General features: G+C 33.3%; 1 protein-coding gene and 1 long non-coding RNA gene across 8 annotated transcripts in view; one reads left to right on the forward strand and one right to left on the reverse strand.

The window, feature by feature from the left end:
* Nucleotides 1–8,401: 8,401 nt before the first annotated feature.
* LOC148937129 (uncharacterized) lies at nt 8,402–12,345 on the reverse strand. The gene is made up of 2 exons (XR_016138620.1): nt 10,395–12,345; nt 8,402–9,945 (listed from the first exon to the last, which is right to left on the reverse strand). It is a non-coding gene; the product is annotated as an uncharacterized LOC148937129 (long non-coding RNA).
* A 162-nt stretch (nt 12,346–12,507) lies between these two features.
* Nucleotides 12,508–22,518, forward strand: part of Shal (potassium voltage-gated channel protein Shal) — a 107,736-nt gene continuing 97,725 nt past the window's right edge. For 2 of the 7 annotated variants that reach the window (XM_089073946.1, XM_089073947.1), the window contains exon 1: nt 12,508–16,526. In XM_089073946.1, the coding sequence (XP_088930072.1) occupies nt 15,412–16,526 (1,115 nt within the window). In that variant the 5' untranslated portion in view covers nt 12,508–15,411. The remainder of the gene's footprint in view (nt 16,527–22,518) is intronic. The other 5 variants (XM_025217935.2, XM_089073948.1, XM_089073949.1 and 2 more) reach the window with 4 other exon arrangements.

A 22,518-nucleotide genomic window follows, 5' to 3' on the forward strand; every position in this document is an offset into this window, starting at 1 on the left:
ATTTGTTTTTATTCGATGTACATATTTATGCGTGTCGTTGCCTCCGTCGACGAATTGTTCTATTGCATAAATAATGATGTAGTAAGTAAATGTAATCTCGTTCGTTAATAAATCGCTACTTAATGCAATTTAATACCTTTTGCGTCGCGACAATTTAAATTCTCTCGCACTATGTGATTCGCATTATTCGCGTAACCGGGAGTGCCGAATAAAGTGTCGGGCGATCGTTAATGTGCATGTAATTCGAGAAGGTGAGTGATCACTAGAATTTCAACGGGAGGCAGAACTTGATGAGAGCATTAATTATTATTTATTATATATTTCTACGTTCTAAAATAAAATATATTCTGTAAAGTTTGGTATATATTTAATAATTATATATGTAAAAAGCATCATATTATGTAAAGAATTGATGAGCATCATATTATGTAAAGAATTAATGAGATTATATTATATTTGAGTAAAATATTCGTTAATTAAATTAAATACTTTGTTCTTTATAATATTTTGTTTCTTAGTAATCTTTTTAATTTTAATAATCTTTTTAACCTAGAACTAACGAGAAAATTCAATGAACATCATAATATTTGATTGCTTTTTATACTTTAGAAGATGTGCCGTGCTGGAACACGAATTTAGTACATTTATTTTTTAATTTTAAAACTGCGTAATTTTAATATTTTTCAGAAACTGTAAAACTATGAAAACTATTATTACTGAAGTACTCTTCTTTCTTTTAAAAATTAATAAAATGTCGTGCCAACTTCACATAATTTTTTTTTTATTATAAATACTGATTAATATTACTATATACATTTATCTAACTATTAATTATTTACAATATGCTATTTATATAAAAAAATAACAACATTTTATTTTAATGTTTATATTTATTTAATTTGTTGAAGAAGAAAACCTCTATTTTTTTAAACACGCTATATTACATTTTACACGTATTTACATGTACATAGATACAAACATATTGATAAATATATACATACTATATTAAAGTTAATCAGTTATTAATCTACAATAAAAAAATTATGCGGTAGGTAATTTTAAAATTTTTAAAAATATATAAATTATATAAATTATATATTCTTAATGAATTGGGGATGCGGATACGCACTAAAATTTGATTTTATCAGCAGTGTCAGAAAATGATTGTAACTAAGCAGTTACAAATTCAAAAATAGATATACTGGCGGTAATGTACAGAAGGCTTTAATGATCTTGTGAAAAGGCAGGGATAACTGCTTTCGGATTTCTCTCTGGGAACACCGTTGAAATCGCTGTACACTACCGCCACCATTTATTTCACTGGTTATTAATTCAACTTGAAACTATAAATCACATCCATTTTATGACATTACTGATAAAATCATCTTGCAAAATAGATGTGGTGTGCGTCGATACTAAATTCACAGAATGAATTATTCGTTTGTTTCTTAGTATTTTCTATCATAGTATTTAAAGATTGCTAGCTTACCAATAATCGTTAACAATAATTACTTCTTACTATCTGCAAGAGGTAACAATCATAAGTAAGCTAAGTAAGAGTTAGATTTCAAATAAAGAAAAAAGTATTTTATAATAACAATGTTTTTTTTAAATAAAAATGATTTAAACTAATATACATTTAAATAAAACTGTCAGTAAATAAAAATTCAAGAATAATTTAATTAAATAAAAAATTTTCAAATAAAAATGCATTGATTCTATAAAAAAATAATAAAAAAGGACATATTTATTTACAAACTATTTTATGTTTATATATTCTAGACTTTGACATATATTTTTTACAAAACTTTACATACTAATATTTTATTATAATTTTAAAATATTTAATATCTCCTTAATTATAGAAAATGATTTGTACAATGTGTATTAATGTTATAAAATATTTTCAATATAAAACTTTAAAGGACACATACGTGCTTAAGTATTTAAAAATATAGCTTAACGTATTTTTAAAGCATTTTTAGTAAATTACATCTGCGTTATGTAATTAATGAAAATCAATTTTATCAATTTTAATCGAGATTTTATTTTATTCTATTTTACAAATGCATTATTAGATGTATCAAAATCATTCTTGGAATTGGAACTTGAACTCTATATAAAATGAATATTTCTATTATACAGAAAATATATAAAAATTTATCAAAAAACGAATTTATAAAGAGTATATAAAATGAAAAATTAAATATCACTACGATATTTTTTACGATATTTGATTGAATCGTCTCTTAAATTGATATTTATCTATTTCTCATTCGCTCGAAAGACTTGCTCATTCCGCAGAAATCCTTCGTTACCCAGATAAGTATCATGCATGTTTCAGTTATGTAAATTATCGCTTATCGCAGAGAACCTTACAAGCAATTCGATGGCTTGCTTTAAATCAACATTTCAACGGGTCGAAAACAGAACGGTCACTGTCAGCTACTACAACTCAAGAGGTTGTTTTTACATGTTTGTAAAACGAGAAAAAGAGAAAAAAACATGAAAAGTAGACACACGGGGTAGATGAGGGAGCGACGGGATTGTGACCTCAATTTTAATACTAGCTGGATTAACGAACGCCTGCCGGCGACTTTCCACGAGCATTTTTTAGTTTTAGCCGGAGTTAGCCGGGTTGCGAAGTGAGTTACAGTTCAAAGAACAATACAATAGAGAGGTGAGAAGAGTGTGCAGTTTACAACAAAATCGCAGAAATCGCTTAGTTTTATCGAGAGTCGATTGGGGTTTTGAAAAGTGAGTAAATTGTATGTGTTTTGTGAGATTTTATCGATTTCTTAATTCTCGATGTCTATGCAATGAGGATAAAATTCGTATAATATTGTTGTTACATTACAATTGATTTTTTTAAATGACAAAGTAATTTTGATGTGAATTTATTTAAATATTTACATTGCTAAAAATTTGATGTTATATTTTTACATCAAAGACTTGCTAATTTACAATTTCTTATCTATATGCTTTCAAATTCAAAACACACGAATACGCAAACATAAGATATATAAAAATTGTAAATGGAATTGATAACAATATTTACGAAAATTTACGAAAAAATTTGTATATTTGCATATCTAAGAATTATATATCATTATAACATTATTTTTGTTGATTTGTTCTAAAATCGTAGCCATTACATTTATCAAATAATCAAAAATAAATAATTTTATTTCCGTTAAATATTTTATTTATTATTTGCTTCATTTTGCAATTGTAAGGCAAATTTTTTTTATTTCATTTATTTTTATTTCATTAGAAAAAAGCTGATTTAAAAATAATGAATAATTTGAATTAAAAGCCTTGGCAATATTAAAAATAAAAGTATCGGCAATATTATCGATCGATATAAATGTTAATTAAAATAAATCGAAGTTGGCGCACTGAATCGAAAAACTCATTTTGAGTCATGAACCGCAAAATACAAAATGAAATGCGAAGCTACGTTTAAATGTGTTCGTAATTGATAACGCGATGGCATGCGAATAAGAATGTATGACAAAAGAAAAATATTGGTAAAAAAATTGAACTTATGATACAAATGTACATTATACTTGATTTATATTTTTATTTATATTTTTATAATTTATTATTTTTATAATTTAGGATTACGATCATCACAAGAAATGAATACATAGGTACATTCTTTAAAAAAATATAATAATTCGGCAGCTGGTAGGAAGGGATATATTTTTTTATGCGCATAAAATTTTTATTATGTGCATATCTAATAAAATAAAATAAAATAAAATAAAAGAACATTTTTACTGATTGAACATTTTAACTGATATTTATTATTATATAATTTTATAAATATTATAAAATTATTTCATAAAATTTATGAAATATATTAATTATTTCAAAATATTTATGAAATATTCTTTTAGGCTATTCGTAATTAATTAAAACTTAATTTTTTTGGATCAATTACCAACATCATGCAATATTTTATTCAGTTGGATGATATAGATTGTAAAGACATAAATTGCGTATTCGGTTGCGGAAAACTAATACAGATTAATCATAGGCGACGCGTTCGTTCCATCTCCTATGATATGATGTATCACGAAAAACGAAACCTTATCTCGATCCGAATGCATCGTGCGTGCATCGTCGGGTTACGGAATGTATCGTCATGTCGATACTCCATTGACGATCGGATGACGAAACACGGAGCGAAATGCGCGGCTACGTTTAAAGCGGTCGCGATATCTCGCGTTAGTTAGACATATCCGGAATGTGAAGAGGAAATGACACTTTGTTCGCAGTCTCTTCGTCAAAACCAAAGCCCAAACATTCTCGTTTGTCGCGGAAATCTCGAATAGACACGCGATTGAATGTTGCAAGTAATAGGAGATGTGAGCTCACAACAGCTCTCTATGACCGGCATCAGTCGGAAGTATCAGTAAAGTCCAGAAGTACAATAATAAGTTATTTGCCTGGAGTGATTGAGATAATTAATACAAATAATTCTTAAGTTGTGAAATTTCCATTTGAAAATTTAAATTTAAATTTTTAAAATAATTAATTTTTAAAAGAAACATCGCGACACTTGTAGATTTTGAAAAAAATCTAAAATTTTTAGAAGTTTTCGGAAACACGGAAAGATTTTCAAATTTAATGTTATGACTCTTCAATCTATCATAAATTAGAATCGATGTAGAATCATATTTCTTACTAAGAGTAGAATATTTTAAATAAAAATTTTAAAAAATATTTAAAATATGCTTAAAATATATATTTAATAATAATATTAAGAAATATTTAGAGTATTATATATATTTATATATATATATTATATATATATATATATATATATTTTTTGTTTAATTTTTTTCGCATGTGTATATACCACATGATGTCACATCTCTGCCATTACGTCAGAGCGATTCGTACCGTTTTGCAATTTGCACTCGCAAAATCCTTTCACGTTAATCGTGTACTTTACGCGTCAACAGTAAATGCCCTGTGCGTTAACAAGATTTTCTTTAATACCAGTAAATCGGAAGGGGTTTAGAGGATGTATGACGCGTACGCAAACGCGATTAATAACTGCGTTGTCTGGATCATGATTCGTAGTACCGATTTCGATTTGACTCACCATTAACATGGTGATTGTTCACCATGAATATTCTCGCATGTCTCAGATTTATTCATGCATGGGATCATGCTGAAAGTTTTATCGAACATATAATAAGTATCGAGTAGATTATCGAACGATTTGTTAATTAAAGCGCGGCAAGTTTTGCAACTCGATGCGCGATGAATACGAAATGTAAGATATCGCAGTGGTCGCGGTGAGTTTCTTTGTATTCCGCCCGTGTCTTTTTCTTCTGAATTAATGTCTGGAGTGCCAGTGGTAGAATCGCTTAAATGCTTTTCTCGTGAAATTTTTTTATTGAAAATATGCAAAATCAGAAAAAGTCATTGGTATATAAATTTATACTTATTATTATTGCGTGATTATTTTTGTAATTGGATTGGTATCATAAACATGCATATTTAACATTTTTATGAAGTTTTAATAAAAAAAAAATAATATAAAAATAATTTTTGATTATTAGCTGATAGAATATTTAAAACATAATATTATGTGTAAGAAATATTATATGTAACAAAATTATGTGTCGTTCTGATTCATTAATCTATATCAGATTTATTAATTGATATTTATATTTTACTTTAACAATTTTCATAATTAAATATTATATTTCATTTAAATTATTACATTAATTAAAATAAATGTTGAATGTCTTCTTCTATTTATATCACAGATTGTAATTTGAATCTTATTTTAATGAAAAATAATATAGTTAAATAAAATCTTTTTTTATTTTTTTTGTAGCATCTTATAACATGACAATATAAAAGAGTATTAGCGTTTGATGGATTAAATTTTTATTATCCTTTATTCATTATCAACTTATTGTTTACTCTATAAGAATCATTTATTATTCTTGTATATTATCAATCTTTATTTTGCTTCTTCTCGTTCAGATTAAATTGTAAAAGATAAAACATTGATAAACAGGATTTATTCCATTTTGCAATTAAAGTCTGTAAATTGTAAAAATGAGGTTATAAGTTGTAATAATACTTCTCAATAAAATCTCTCGATAAAATGTGAAATAGACACTGTTTGTATATTAATTTATACATATATGCATTCTCACTGAATATTATCATCAAAGTGCATATAGATCGTATATGTAGAGATGTACAATGAGAAATACTAAAAGCGAAATATACAATAAATATGCGTTAATATTATTCATATTACAAAAGCCAATATAAAAGAGCTAGCCAAAAAATACGTACTGTAAACGTATATTTTTTAATTATTTATTTTCTCATTAAAAATTTTTTAAAACATTAACTTTTTGATATTTTTAAATATATTTGAATTATTCTCAATAATGAGTTTTTACTTTCTCGTTATATCTTTAAATTTTTATTAAATGAAAGAATGAGTGTTAAGGTCACGTCTTTATATAATGCTAATAAGAATAAAAATTCAAATAATGCAGTATTTAAATTTACATTAAAGCATATCATTAGTATTAAAGAAGAAAATATTATCTTGAAATATGAGGAACTTTTTATCAGAAAGAATTAATAACTTTTGAAGTTATTTAAGATTGTTAGCGATGATTAGCACGCGCAAATTACATTGTTTGTTGCTTAACAACTTAGTACTTATCAATTTTGTAATCCATATAACAAACGACAAGAGCGAGAGAGAGAGGGACAACATAATTCTCTGTACTATTTTACATCAGCAAACTGTTTCAATCTGATAAAAGATCCATAGCAGTCGCGAGTTGTGGAACCTGCGATTGCTTCATGCCAACATAAGTTTCCAAAGAAGAACTATTCCGTTCGTTATTCGGAGCTGTAACTTTCGACAAAGTCAAACGGCCCCGTAGGGAGATGGCGATACAACTTTTGATGGGAAACTCTTGGGAAACTACGTGGCGAAATTTTACCGAGACGGACACGTAGACTTGCCTCTATGAAAGGACACTGGTTCTAGAAGGCCTTTGTACCTTCAACGCTTCTGTGTGCTTTCGACTTTTGAATAATCCTCTTATCGATAAGATCTTAAGATCGATACTAAGTCTCAGAATTTACTATTGTATTAATCGCATTACTTATGATGCGTTACATACGATTCGTTTGTTTTAATTTCTTAAAACAAATCATCCATGATGTTTTGAAAATATAATACATGATAATCAAAATTTTCTTAATATAAAAATTATTTATTAAAAAATTTGAGAAACTTATTAACTGATTTTATTATATTTAAAAACATATAATAAAATATATAATAAAATCATATAATAAAATATATAATAAAATCATATAATAAAATATATAATTTTGTATAAAAAAATGTGCTTTTATAAATTGTTGCAGGTCGTATTCACTTTGACTTGAGAATTTACATATAAATAATAAGATTAATAATAGATAAATAGATACAGATAAATAGATTCAGATTTCATCAAAAAGATTAAAATTAATTATATATGAAAACGATTAAAGTAATCATGCGTCTTAATTAATTATTAATTATTAAATTATTAATTATTTGAAATGAGTTACTTTATATTGCTTTCAGAGATTTTTTTATCTTTATTAGCAATATCGCGGGAAAAGAAAGAAAAGATTTTTAACGAAGGGCTCAGCAGTCAACTCGGTATAATTACGGAGCATTTCGCAGCTCTGGTGAATGCTTGGCCTTGTTCCTGGTCGGATAATTCCGCGTCCTTAATTTCTGTTGATCTTTGGGGATCAACGGTTCCAAGTATGCCAGCTGTGAACACAAACGATTTCTTTCGTGCTGCAGCAATCTTGTTATATTTTACAAAATATTTTAAAATATTTTGATATTCTAATATTACAACAATATTGCATAGATCCAAATAACAAATTTTAAAAATAAAATATCTCTTTATACTCTTATATTTAATGTAAATTATCTTTTCCTCTATATTTTTAGTTTTCGCTTTTGCTAAATCAATATATATTTTTATAACTTGTAATAATAAAAAAGAGAAAGTTTATATATACATATAATTTTGGAATAAATATTTGAAATTATTTTTTTATATAAAATAAAAAAGTAGAAGTTTTAATAAACAATATATAATTAAAGAATAAGTAGATAAGTATCATGATGTATTATATTGTATAATGCATTTTTCTAATGTAACATATTTAATAATTAAATTAATAATTAAATATTTTATTAATTAAATGGTAAATTACATTAATGTAATGTAATAAAGATCGTACATTTTACTGAATATCAAAGCGATATTCAGGCTAGAATACAACTATTTTAATTCACAATACAATAACATCAGCGCAATGTTGCAAGTTTTCTTTTTATTTTTTTCGCTGTAATAACGATCGCAAAAAACTACAGATAAAAAAATCTCACCGATTACAAGCGGAAACGACGTTGAAAAATTTTACGTAAAAGAGAGAAAAAAGAAAGGCAGAAAAATAGGCAAAAAGGACAGACTTTTATTCGCGAAAAATACTCCGGAAAATGCGACTGCATTTATTATGAATCTAAGAAATTATATTTGCAAAATCTGTTAAAAGAAATTCGCCCGTATTGCGACACATTGCTACTTCCATTGCTACTTCCTTTGTTCAAACTTTCAATTTACTTCTCGCGTACAAAGTCTGTCTTTTTCATGATTTTCCTAACAATGATAAATAGTCGCACTTTAGATTATATCGAATCTAGAATATATTTAAAAAGTTAATTAATATTTTAATAAAAATGAGTGCGGTTTAAATTAAATTTCTGAAAATAAGTAATGAAATAGATATTTAAATTAATAGTAATATTTTTATTTCCAAAAAATTTTCAAAAAATAAAAATATTTTAGAATTGCGACATATATAATTAGGTAAGATCTTAATCTTAAAATTAATAAATTCAATAAATCATTTCATTCGTAACTAAGACCTGTTTATTTACAGATTCGAAAATGTAGCAATCGAATGCAATCGATGACAATAGAAAGAATTGCGGTACATATAATTAAAATAATTTAATTTATATACACGTTATCGTTAATAGAGTTTATCGTTAATAGAGTTTTCACATTATTATTTATGGTTATTGTGATAATATTATCACATGTCTCAGTACTTGAAGGATGAGATACTCGCTTGGAAGTAGGAATTCCAAGATCGATTCCTGGCTGAGATAATATTTTTCACAATAATTTCTTGCAGATTTCTAATTGTTATTAAGATTATTATTGGGGAATTAGACATATATTTGATTGCTATATTTTCGGTTTTGTAAGTAATAATCTAATTATGAACAAAATTCTAGAAATTTTAAAAATTTATTGAATTTATTGATTTATTGAATTTATATGTGTAAAAACATTTTATTATATTTTTATTGATGAAAAAGATTTATTACAAATTCATTTATGCAAAATATTAAAATAATTATTTAAATTAATTATTTAAATATAATGTTTTTAATTTCGGCATATCAATTTTCAACATTTTGCATATTTCTTAATTTTTCTTAATTATTCACAAAACTGATATTTCAAAATGATTATTTGGAAATAAAATCTCTTTAGGATAATATATATTGAACCTTTTTAATTTACTGTATTATTTTCGGGATATTGCGTATCCACGTCAAAGTTATTATCACAGCTGTGTCAACGTACAACATTTCAAGAATGTTGCGTGAAAAGATCGTCTTATGGAGAAATTATTGGCTATGTCAGAGGGTGACTCTCGTCTTCAAGTTGCACTCTTTCACACGTTCATTAGAGTCAAGAATTTACCTAGTGGAACAGTACTTGTCCCTCAGTATTTTTCCCCAGTTTTTCTTTACTCCTTTTTATATTGCCATGATATATACGTGTTGTTCAACGTCTGCAATTATGAATCAATTTTGTATAATATTTATAATGTAGTTATACTAGGTTCAATGAATACTTATATTAATATTTTTTTATTAAAAAGAGAATACAACTAAAGTCTTAAAATAAGAAATAAAAATCATGTTTTATATAATTTTTATACATTTGCTTATATTATTTTCATTAACAAAGAATGAATTTAACAAAGAATTACATAAAAAATTTTTGTATGTACTCACATACTCTTGTATTACATACATGTTTATTTTTGTAATTATTGATATACATAAAACTATAATATACATAAAATTATATATTGTACAAAAATTATATAACTGTATATTATACAATTTATTATATAATCGACTGCAATTTTATTTTGGAATTGACATTAAATCATGCGTTTCTAAAAACTGCACCGAATTTCGCTAGTGGTGAAAATCTTACGAATGAAAAACCTACTGTATATTACTTCGCCTCAACGAAACGCCGCTATCAGACTAACTGACAACAAGGAAAAGAACTGTGAAGCCACCGTCGTTCTGTTGAAGACGGATGAATGGAAGCTTAAACGAAGTGTCTGCCTCGCTACTAACGGAAAGCTGAAAAATAACGTAACACTTAGCGGATGAACAAGAGAAACGTATGAGGTTCGTAATAATGAAACCGAAGAGGAGTGAAGGCTAGTGAAAAGAAAAGAGAGGAAAAAAAAATTTTATTTCTCGTCGGCACGTTTGTCAAATGTAAAGAAAAAACACATGAAAAGAGGATATGAGATCGTAATCTGCAGAGTTTGACGGAAATGAACAGAAAATGAGGGACATGGAAAAATGTAAAGAGAAAGCGACGGAAAATGTGTACGAGATTGAAAGCAGCTGATTCTTTCGTTCTTTCCGATTTTTTTTTTTTGAGTATTGTTAATAGAAGGAACATGAATATCATTTAAATCCTCCTAAATAAAAAGAATCAAAAATAATAATTTGAAAAGTATCAATTAAAATTCGATGCACGTTAAAAAAATGAAAAATGAAAGGATAAAGCGACAGAGATATGACAAAAGAATATAGATAAAGAATCAGTGAAAAAAAGATAAAGAAAAGAAAATGAAAGATCATCAAAAAGAAAGAAGACAAATAATCTAAAACTATGATCTGAGATGAAAATATAAGAGAAAGAGGTGCAGCTGATGATTGATACTAGTGGTGTAAATGGAATAATGAAAATATGAGAAAATCGAACGAAAAGAACCCTGAAGAGAATAAAACTGGGCTCGATGGTTAACACGCGAACGCGCAAATAGAATAAGTAACGAAAGGTAAATAGAATGAGAAAGGATTGTTCATCGCGATGAGAAACGGAAAATGAGAAGAGATAATAGGATTGAATTTAATTAAATAAATCCTTCGCGATATTATCGTACGAGAAGTATCAAAGTAATAAGAGCTGTTCTTATTTTATTTATCATTTTATCATTTTCATTCATGCGCATGCGAGTCAGGCGGTTAAATTAATAATGGCTGAATTTTTCTTAGCTGAGATAACTTGGATGGAGTTGCATAAGTGTCTCTCTTGAGTTTTTTTAGATCATGATGACAATGTAATATAAAAGAGTCAAGGTTAGCTAAGTGAAGGATAGACTTAATCGACTATAAGCCGGAATAAGTCTAGAACAAGCTCGATTACGGTGGAGAACGATGGATTACACGAGAGAATAGCAAAGTAAACTGAAATAAACCAGATTGACTTGATATTAAAATATATAAATGGTGAACAGGGTAAATGGGAAAGATTTGTGCTGAATTGATCGTATGAAATAAAAGCGAAAGGAGTTTCTTATCAAGAGAGAAGTGCAAAGAGTTTAACATTCCACTAGAGCAGATTTACATGGAGAATCATAACGCGGCAACGAGGACGAAGGAATGAATGAATGAATCCAAAAATACGAGGAAACACAACAATATGATAAATACGAAGGTTCGCGTGAAAGGCGAGAAGTAGACACGTTGGCTCGTGGTAACTTTTGTCACTCTCTCTCTCTTTTTCTCCCTCTCCCTCTTTGTCTCTTTTTCTCTCTCCATCCCTCTTTCTGCCCCTCTTCCTTTTCCTCTCATTAACAGACCAGGCGAAGCTGAAAGCCAGCGTTTCTCAAAGCGCGCAAGTAGGCTAAAGTGGAAATACGGGGGCAGCGACAGTGGTGGCGGATCGAGTGGTGAAGAAGGGGGCGGATATGGCGATGGGCGCGAAAGGGGTAGCAGTGGGAAACCGTGACGTCATCGTTGAGAGGTTGCCCGGGCAACGGGAAATGTTCGCCGCATCAGGACGCCGACGCGCGTCGCCACCGCCGCCACCGCCGCCACCGCCGCCGTCGCCGCCGCCGCCGCCGCCGCCGTAAAAATCAATTTAGACCTTGGCTAGGTGACCGCTCCGCGTTCGCACGGCGTTGCTGCGACGCGGTCGCTCCGCTCTCTCTGGCGAGGCGACGAGAGCCACGCTTCTCTGGAGGTGCCGGGCTGCCGACTGCCACCGACCACCGCACCACCACTGCGAACCACACAAGCTCTCGGGAGCCAAGCGGGCCAAGCTCAGGCAGTCGCGAGCGGCCAACTCATCGAGCGGGTGGTGCTCCAATCGTGGTGGTTGCGACGGTGCCGCGCGCGCAAAGGCATACGCGTTCACATAAGACAGCATACACACACACACACACACACACACACACACACACACACACACACACACGTACGCGTAATATACATACAGACGTACACACACTTGCACGAGACGATCGTCGGGCATACGCACGGCAACGTCCTCGCGTTACACGCAGTCACGCGTGCGTACGCATTGCTCGCGCGCGCAACGCGTCGCATCGCGCAGCGAGAGGAGCAGCGGTGGAGAAGCTCGAACGCGAGGAAATGATACTCGCGCACGAAGTAGCATCGGGCACACGGCGAGAAAGAAAGAGAGAAAAATAATCAGACAGAGGGGGAGAAAGAGAAAGAGAGAGAGAGAGAGAAAGAGAGAGAGAGTCGGCTTTATGAGTGGATCGCAGTGCGCGCAAGCTTGCGAAGAATAGTCCCAGGCGGTCGCCTGAGGGGGAAGATCGACGTGCGAGCTCCCAGTGCCGGAGCTTGCGGAGACGCGCTACCTTCTCGGGAAGATCTCCGTCCTGGAGGCTTTCGATCGGCTGGCGTGCTTCTGGAATCTCCGGATCGGCGTGTCACAGGGAACGATCGTTACGAGCTTATCAGACTGGATGCGTCGCGGGAGAAGCACGCGTGGTGCTTGCGTAAGCAGTCGCATGCGTCGATGAGACAGCTTCGTGCTTGCGCTCCGGCAGTTGCCAGGAAGAGCCACGACGAAAAAGTCCGGGACCATAAGAAGATAGACGCTGAGCGTGCGAGAAAAGCTCATGTGTATGCTTAATCGAAGTGCCCGATGAACGAAACCTGGCCGGTATTCGTTTCTCGGGCAAGTGACAAACACCTTTTTTTGTTCTGACACGAAGCACGGCGAGCTTTCAAAAAGTAAAGCCGGAAAGCTGCGGACGCTCTTCTTTCGTTGACTGTTTGGTGTTTACTCGTAAGCATTTTCTCCTCTATTCTATAAGTGGCTCTGACGAAGCTTCACCCCTACGAATTTCAACTTGACGAACGTGAAGGAGAGCTTACGATTATAATTTACGAAAATTTTGTAGCAAGGAATGAAATTCTCATCTTCTCAGCCAATTGGCATTCGTAAGCTGGATGATATTTTAAAAAACCTCGTATCTCGATACACAGTGTCTTAAATAATATTCTGTGGAGAGCTCTACGCGTGATCTTTATCTACTACAACATGTATAAGAGAAATTTTACAGAAACCCTTAATCTTCTCGCAGAATTCTAAACGTATTTTCTCAAGTGTCATGTGATCGTCTTCAGCCTTTAAAGAAAAAAAAAATCTCGTTATCATTAAAAAGAAAAACGTTTCGTTACTTGTTATGTGAACTCGTGAGGTTTGAACGTGAAATCGGCTCGATAGGGATACCCGTCGAGTCTCATCGACGAGCGATGTCGTTGATAGTCGTTTTTTTGAAGAGTGCACTCATATCTATATAGGGACCCGACGGAGAGCTCGCAAGCTCGAGAATGTAGTATCCTAGTGGGCGCTTGCTGGCGGAGACTCAAGCTCAGGCTTTCGCGGCGGCCAAGCGAGTCGAAACAGGTGGAAGATCTCCGGCGCGATACTCTGAAGAGTACCACACCAAGAGCTATCGCGTGACTATCAATGATGGTGGAAGGCACGTTGCCAGAACGCGATTGGTTGGCCCGGCGCGCGTCTCCGCTCGGCTCGTGCTTTGCTGCATGCCGATCATCACTTCGCTAAGCTCGATATTTCCTCGAGAGGTCGAGTTGGAGAAACGAGGATCTTGAGGAATGCCAAGCGTGAAATGACGATCTTCGGAATCGTGCCCGATTCTAAATCGATGTCATCCTCATCGTCGCGATGTTGGAGAGACAAACGCTGTCTGGTCAGTTAATTACGTCTCTCCGGTGCGACTCGCGATCCTATAAACGGCGAATGTCGCGAGGCGCGACGGTCTCGGTAAGAAACCATTTCGATATTCGCATTTTAGAGAGCAAATGTGATGACAAAAAATCTTCAGAGAAATCGAATTTGTTTTTCCCGCAAGAAAAAGCTTTGTTGAAAAAATTAAGTATACGCAGCCGCGACGAGTAGATAAATAAATAGAATTCGTAGATAAATAAGCAAAATAAATAGATGGAAGTAGAAGGGTTGCTGATAACAAGGAAGACGATAGAAGATGTAGATCTTGGATTTATGAGCTAAGATCAGATTAGAGGAATGTTAGAAGCCGAAAAGAATTTGAATTAAAAATAGAAATTAGCAGTGTGATCGTTTTTTGAGAGAGATCTAGGGCAATAATCGTACTACTGATCGCGCGGCGGAGTTGAAGAAGCATGAATCAAACAAACGTCAGTTTGAGCTGACGTAAGAAGAATCGGCGGCAAGAAGCGGCGTGTTCCATACCATAAATTGAAGGAAAGGAAGCCTTTAAGTTCCAAGAATTTATTGAATTTGAATGTAAAAGAGATTTTTTGGAAAGTTGCCAAGTCGCAAATGCAAAAAGTTGTTTCAAGTTTGTTGCAAGAAAGATATTTGAAGCACAATCATCGAGGCAGCGACAAATATTCGAGTGGCGCACGGTTTCAATTCATAAATGTCGAACCAGCGAAGAAACGCTCTACACAAGAATCTATTGCCCAAGCAAGTATCCATCGTAAGCGATCGATGTGGATCGAATCATCAATGTTAGACTACTCATAGATGTAGATGTCGTTATTCTGAAGAAAAGGATTCTAGACTTGAAGTTGAAGATTGATTCGGCGTGATAGAAGCAGAGCGTGCCGCCGATACGCTTCGGGTACGGTCAACGCTGGCTCTCCCGCTACCCTGAAGGAAGATTCCACCTTCAAATATGGCCTCGGTGGCAGCGTGGCTGCCATTCGCCCGTGCAGCGGCGATCGGCTGGGTACCGATCGCCACACACCCACTGCCACCGCCGCCGATCCCGAAGGATCGGCGCAAGGCCGACGATGAGAAGCTATTAATCAACGTGAGCGGTCGTCGCTTCGAGACGTGGCGTAACACCTTGGAGAAGTATCCGGACACGCTGCTCGGCTCGAACGAACGCGAATTCTTCTACGATGAAGAGAGCAAGGAGTACTTCTTCGACCGGGATCCAGACATCTTCCGGCACATTCTCAACTATTATAGAACTGGGAAATTACACTATCCGAAGCACGAGTGCCTGACGAGCTACGACGAGGAATTGGCGTTCTTCGGCATCCTGCCGGACGTGATCGGTGACTGTTGTTACGAGGATTATCGGGATCGCAAGCGCGAGAACGCCGAGCGGCTGATGGACGATAAGCTGAGCGAGAATGGCGATCAGACCCTCCAGCAGCTGCTCGACATCCGGCAGAAGATGTGGCGAGCCTTCCAGAATCCGCACATCTCCACCGCCGCGTTGGTGTTCTACTACGTTACCGGGTTCTTCATCGCTGTGAGCGTGTTGGCGAACGTGGTGGAGACCGTGCCGTGCGGCAATCGTCCGGGCCGCGCCGGCACTCTCTCGTGCGGCGAGCGTTACAAGATCGTGTTCTTTTGCCTGGACACTGCATGCGTGATGATCTTCACAGCCGAGTACCTGCTGAGGCTGTTCGCCGCGCCCAGCCGGTGCAAGTTCGCGCGCTCCGTGATGTCGATCATCGACGTGGTCGCGATACTGCCGTACTACATCGGACTCGGGATTACCGACAACGACGACGTATCGGGCGCGTTCGTGACGCTGCGGGTGTTCCGCGTGTTCCGTATCTTCAAATTCTCGCGTCATTCGCAGGGGCTACGTATCCTGGGCTACACTCTAAAGTCCTGCGCCTCCGAGCTGGGTTTCCTCGTGTTTTCGCTCGCGATGGCTATCATCATCTTCGCCACCGTCATGTTCTACGCGGAAAAGAACGTCGACCAAACCAACTTCACCTCGATACCCTCCGCCTTCTGGTATACCATCGTCACGATGACCACGCTGGGGTAAGTGTATTTCTTCATTGATTTTTATAATGATACATCGTGACGAATCTATTATGCGTCAGTTGCATACAATCACGCAATCACGTTGCAAATATTACATCAGTAATCTTTTTCGAACAAGAACTATAGTTTTTACTTATTTAGTTTTATTTGAATTAATATATTATGTGATATACGTATATATATTCACGTCATTATTTGAACAAATATGAATATCTTGTTCCTTTTTCTTTAGAGCGAATTGTAATATACTTTCCACGCTTGTTATGCAAGAATTGTTTCTTGCAAATGAAATATTCTTTCTATATTTCTTTTCTGCACGTATATGTGTTAATTTTTATTTCAAATTAAAATTATTTAATTTTAATGTATTTATATAATTTTAATCGATTTTATGCCATCTTCGAGTACGAAATAAAATATAATTATAAAATTATATAAAATATTATAAAATAAAATAAAATAAAATGAAATTTTTTATAAAATATTATAAAAAAATTATTACAAAGCGACAAATGACGCGCGTATAAATATTTAGATTGAATTCAATGAAACTTCTTTATTGAGAGATCATCGATAAATCAATCTTTGCAAATTTTACATTTAACTTGTTTAATTTAACGCAGTGATAGAATGCACTTACAATGCAACGAGCTATGTATTCCATAGTATAAGTGAATTGTCGGTCGAAATGTATGAAAGTTCGAGTATTTGACACAATCTGGTGACCAACTTTAGCATCGTTATAACTTTTTAACGAGATTGTCACAGTCCCTTGCCTATATCTAGGTTTTTTCGCACGGAACTTTGACACTTAGTGTTTTGCACTTGGAATTATTTCGATAATGCGAGTTTCTATGTATGCTTTATCGCATTTTCAAACTTTCTGAGATTATTATTGCTTTGGTATTCGAGTCATTTGTAAAATCGAAAATTATAAATTAAAAAATTTAGATATTATAAAAAATATTATTAAATACTAGTAACTCTTAGATTTTACAATATTACGGTATCTATTTTTACGTATTACTGAATTGAGCTTAAAAATATTTTATAATTTGTAAATACAAATTACAATAAAATCTATAAAAATATCTATTAAAACAAATCTATTAAAATCTTTAATGTAAAAAAAGGATTTTAAAATTGAACGTAAAAAGATCTGTTTTATTAGATTTTCTATCATATTTTTAGAGAAGTTAACTTAACTTAAATTTGCCAAATATTTATTGTACATGTTATTTATGTATGCGATTATATACTATGAATTTAGCATATAAGGCTCTATCGTGAGCCTAATTATACAGCTCATTGAATGAATGTAGCAAATTCAGTGGAAACATTGGCGTGGTCCGAAGCACATATTCCCGTGGAATTTATTGGTCTATAAAATCTCCCCTTTCTCCAAGCTGTAGATTTTCTTTCTCCTCTTGATATTGGAAATTGGGCGCCAGCAAAAAAAGTCTTAGACGCGTTTGTTCCGTGAGCGCGAAAACGCGCGCGCGCGGTCAGTGCTGAAGAAGCGCCGGTTCTTTCTCTATTTCACGACACGGTCGCTATTTCTACCCGGCCGAATCTATGCCAATGGTATTTTTGTTACGTTTTCGCTCGGACAGCTGACAATCACGCGTGTAACCCGAGTCACCGAAGATCGCCCGGTAGTTGCACCTACTTGTTACTATTCGTGTGATTTGAATCAAGTTTATCTAAATCGCGTCTCGCTAATTGCGATCTTTTTTTCTATTTATATCACAACGAGTATTAGATAATTCTAGTCTCTTTCTCTTCGAGAACTCTTCGAAGAGTTGGCAAGTCAATTAATTTTGCATTAACCATCAAGCACGAACGCTGCGAGAAAGAATTGCAGACAATAATCATTGTTGAATTGGATAGAAATAGAGTATGATCTCTTTTTGTAAAAAAATTTGAAATATGACTAGCTTTAGCTTGACTTATGAAATTCATTTAATTGCATTAATCGAAAAATATTGTTTATTTTATATTCGAATATTTAATTTGCCAAATCGCTTTAATTTTGAGTTTTTTTCGACGCTGCATCTATACATATCACAAGATTACAAGAACCACTATTATTCTTAGCTTCCTTAACGTCCTTCAACATCCAAATAGAAAGGTGTGGCAATAGTTATACGGCACTTTATATGCAAATCGCATTCCTCAAATAATTTCATGCAAAACTATCTTGTCTAACGTTATCGCGCGGACGAAGTGCGAGCATGCAGTTTCATGGAAGATCGAGTCTTTCCTTTAGAGCACCGGATGAGGCTCATAAAATAGAGCTAAAGATAATCTCGACATAGATCCGGATTTAATGAATAATGTGATGTCGGGCCGAGCAGGAAAAATCTGATTTGTCGGTAGAGCTGACGACGTGTCGCGCTACTTTTTCGTGTATCGGCGCCGCCTGAGCGTTTGCCTTGCGTGTCTGCAGGACCAGAACAGGTCACTTTCTTCAAACTTTAATGAGAAGGATCAACAGGTGCCTCGAGGGTTCGTCTAGTCACACGTGATCCTTTTTTAATCTATACCGGCCGAATAATGGCCGTCGATACGAATTAGCTTCGACTCAGGCTTACGCGGGTGAAAAAAAGGGCGAAAATTGCGGTATTAAAAATCACGCGAGAACTTTCCGACGAAACCAAACTAGTGCGCGAGATTAGTTTTGCGAAACTCTTCGCGTAGCATAGGGATTACGTAGTTCGTATATTGACTACGCAATAGCGTTATCCGATTGTACTTTTAATCCTCCATTGTGCAAATCTATTTTTATTAAAGGGGCGGATATTAATTTTCGCATACGTGGAGGACAAATATTTGAAAATAACGAAGTTAAAAAGCTTTTTGTCGCTGGAACTGTGAATTAATTTTGTAGTAACGTTTTTCCACATAAGCTGCGAGGTTACTTTTGCAGGATATAAGAAATATTTGTGCTTTAATATGACAATAATTTAAATAAATTTTTCCGGAAAATTTATCGGACGTTAGACAAGATAGTTTTGCATGAAATTATTTGAGGAATGCGATTTGCATTAAATGTTTCGCTTAATTCCATAAAAGTATTTTATAAATAAGAATAAAATTTCCAACAGAAATATTTCAACGTGTGTGTCTCTCACAAATTTTTATCATGTCGTGTTTTAAGAGATATGTTTCAAAGTAGAATGGCTTTCATAAGATGTGCTAAACAGGTCAACGTTTTGACGCAGTAATAAGAGCAGCTATAAAAAAGATGGTGGTTACATTTAAATAAATCGAGAAACTGCTAGATTTGTCTCCTTGTCATCTCATATATTGTTTTATCTGCACACTGCACGTGCGAAAATTTATCGGACTTTTTTCAAACGAATATCACATCAATGCGCGTCTTGCATCGTGATATGCAGATGCGACTCTTGATTTTTTTTTTGCACATGTTGTTTTTAATGTATTTGCACGTGTTTTATACATGCATATGGATAAATATTATAATGTAAAAGTGTCAAGCTGTTGGCGAACGTGTTTGAGAACGGATCGGGAACGAAAACCGTGAAAAATTCATATGACATACGACGACGCGAATGAATTTTTAATTTAACGTACGTTTGTGGTCAGTTATTGCGAATGTATTATGGTAGATGGTTTGATTATCAAAAATTCCTTGTGATTAGCAATGCTTTTTTATTTTGAACGTATGATGACATATAAAATGCATAATAGAAAAAATTGTCGTTTTTGTGGATGTATTAAAAAAATGTTATCCTATTGTTCGATATTTTAAGTTTAAACTTGAACAATATTATATGTGTACTAAAATTTAATACATCATGCATACGTACGTAATATTTTTGACAATATTTTGACAGCTTTTTCTTTCTTAAAACAAAACGCAGAGATTTCTATAAATCTTAAAAAGAAATAGATTACATTATTATTAAAAAAAAGTTTAAGGAGAAAAAGATTTGACATTTTTTCATATTGGAAGTATGAATTAATTAGAAAGAATTAAGGTAACGAAGTGTTATGAATATGTAAATTGATGTTTGAGATAGCATTCAGGGAATATTAAATTGAACTTAATTTACTGCAGCATAAAATTTGTTGCAATCTAAATTTATTTTACAGTTTTTCTTATTTTATCTTTGCAATTATTTTTAAATTTATGTGAAACTGAAATTAAAGTAAATCTTATAAGTCTTTTCGTAAGTGTATAACATGTACTCGTATACTCCAGTGGTTTTTAAGAGTTAAAATATTATCTATAAGCTCACATGAAGTAGGTAATGGTTGCCGTAAACGAAACTTAACAACATTCGAGGATAAAAGAGCTTGAACCTTTAAAGGGTTCGTTCGAGATCTTGAGAGCGCCGCACGTTGGACATTATTCAGTCTGCTGTAAATGGGACAGTCTCTCAAATCTCGACGTGTCGTATCATAGTACCTTATTCAATCTGCCCAGCGCACTCTATCAGCCAATCTCCCGCCAATGGAATCCATCGAGCGTGAATTCGCGTCGTGGCGTGAATAAGAATCGTGTTCGATACGACGACGATGACGATGTGTGTTTCGCAATCATGATGTATAGAATAATATATAATATCATGTAAAAAATTTGAATTTGTAGCAAAGATGTACTCATTGACAAATGTGCAGTTATATATTTTATTTGCGAAGATTTAATCAAAAACTGGATCTCTCTCTCTCTCTCTCTCTCTCTCTCTCTCTCTCTCTCAATCCAATTTCGGAAATTAAAAGTTTTCGACAGAATAAATTCCATTACGCGCGATTTTATTAAATCACGTATACTTCTTGATTGATTTCACGACTTAAATGTAAACTTAGTTTGGCGCACATGTTTAATCCCCCGCAATATTTTATATTTATTTAAAATGTTATTAAACTATGATATTTTCTATTTTGTATTATGACACTTGTACGTGATCTGTTATTTTCTCATTTTTCTTTATAGTCCATGATTCAGAATATTATCGATAAATATCTGTCTCTGTAAAACAATAAGTACGTGATAAATCTTTAGCAAGGAATTGTCGGGAAAAAGTGAGATAAAATCTCGGACGTGTACGATCATACTGACAACCGCGATGGATATAACGTATTTTACAAAAGCTGTACATCTATCTGTCATGATGTAAAAATATGTGTAAATCAATCAAGAAGTAACACATCATTAAATACGAATTATTTAATATTAATTTTAAAAAATTAATTAAATTAAATATAAATGAATTATTTTATAACAACACCATTGTGATTCAAATTATAATGCATATTTTGCAATATATATATATATATATATATATATATATTAATATACATAATGTATTTAGAAATGTTAATTTTAAGTATTTACTTATTATATTTTAAATTTATTTCCTAAATGTTTTTATATTCTTATTTCTCATCTCTAGTAGTTTTTTAAGGATAGGATTATATGTTGTATTAAAATTGAATGTTAGAATAGAAGTGGGAATAAGAAATTTTAATAATAGATTTTATGATGAATTTAAAATAAATTCCAATCGTCTTCTGATATGTATCATCGCGAATCGATGAAGGTGTTCACTTTCCGCAAGAACGGACTTATGAAGAAGGAGAAGATCGTGCGACGGGTAGCATAAGGATAAGAGAGATTATCTCACTGCAGAAATCTCTGCGGTTTAAGAAGCAAGCCAGAAAATACCAGAACAAATTTTCACAGTAGATCTTTAGCCGCGCCAAATCGAATATGCATCGCGGTAAGCGGCAAAAGGACAGGAAGGAGGGAAAGTTTCTATGATTGTTCGACTAATTTACGCGGTATATGTGCGCATATGGTGCATGCTGTGAGAAATAGCAATGCCGTTTTTCCTTGGCATACGAGCGAGCGCGAATTTTGAGGAGAGTTTTCTTTTTAAAGTGCCGCTGCCTATCCTCGAGAGTTTATTTAGGTCGTGCGACAGAGGTGGATTAAGGTGTGCACGTAAAAAATAAGTAC

This window comes from Pogonomyrmex barbatus, unplaced genomic scaffold (genome assembly GCF_055798465.1).
Source record: "Pogonomyrmex barbatus isolate J1 unplaced genomic scaffold, ASM5579846v1 scaffold16, whole genome shotgun sequence".
NCBI lineage: Eukaryota > Metazoa > Arthropoda > Insecta > Hymenoptera > Formicidae > Pogonomyrmex > Pogonomyrmex barbatus.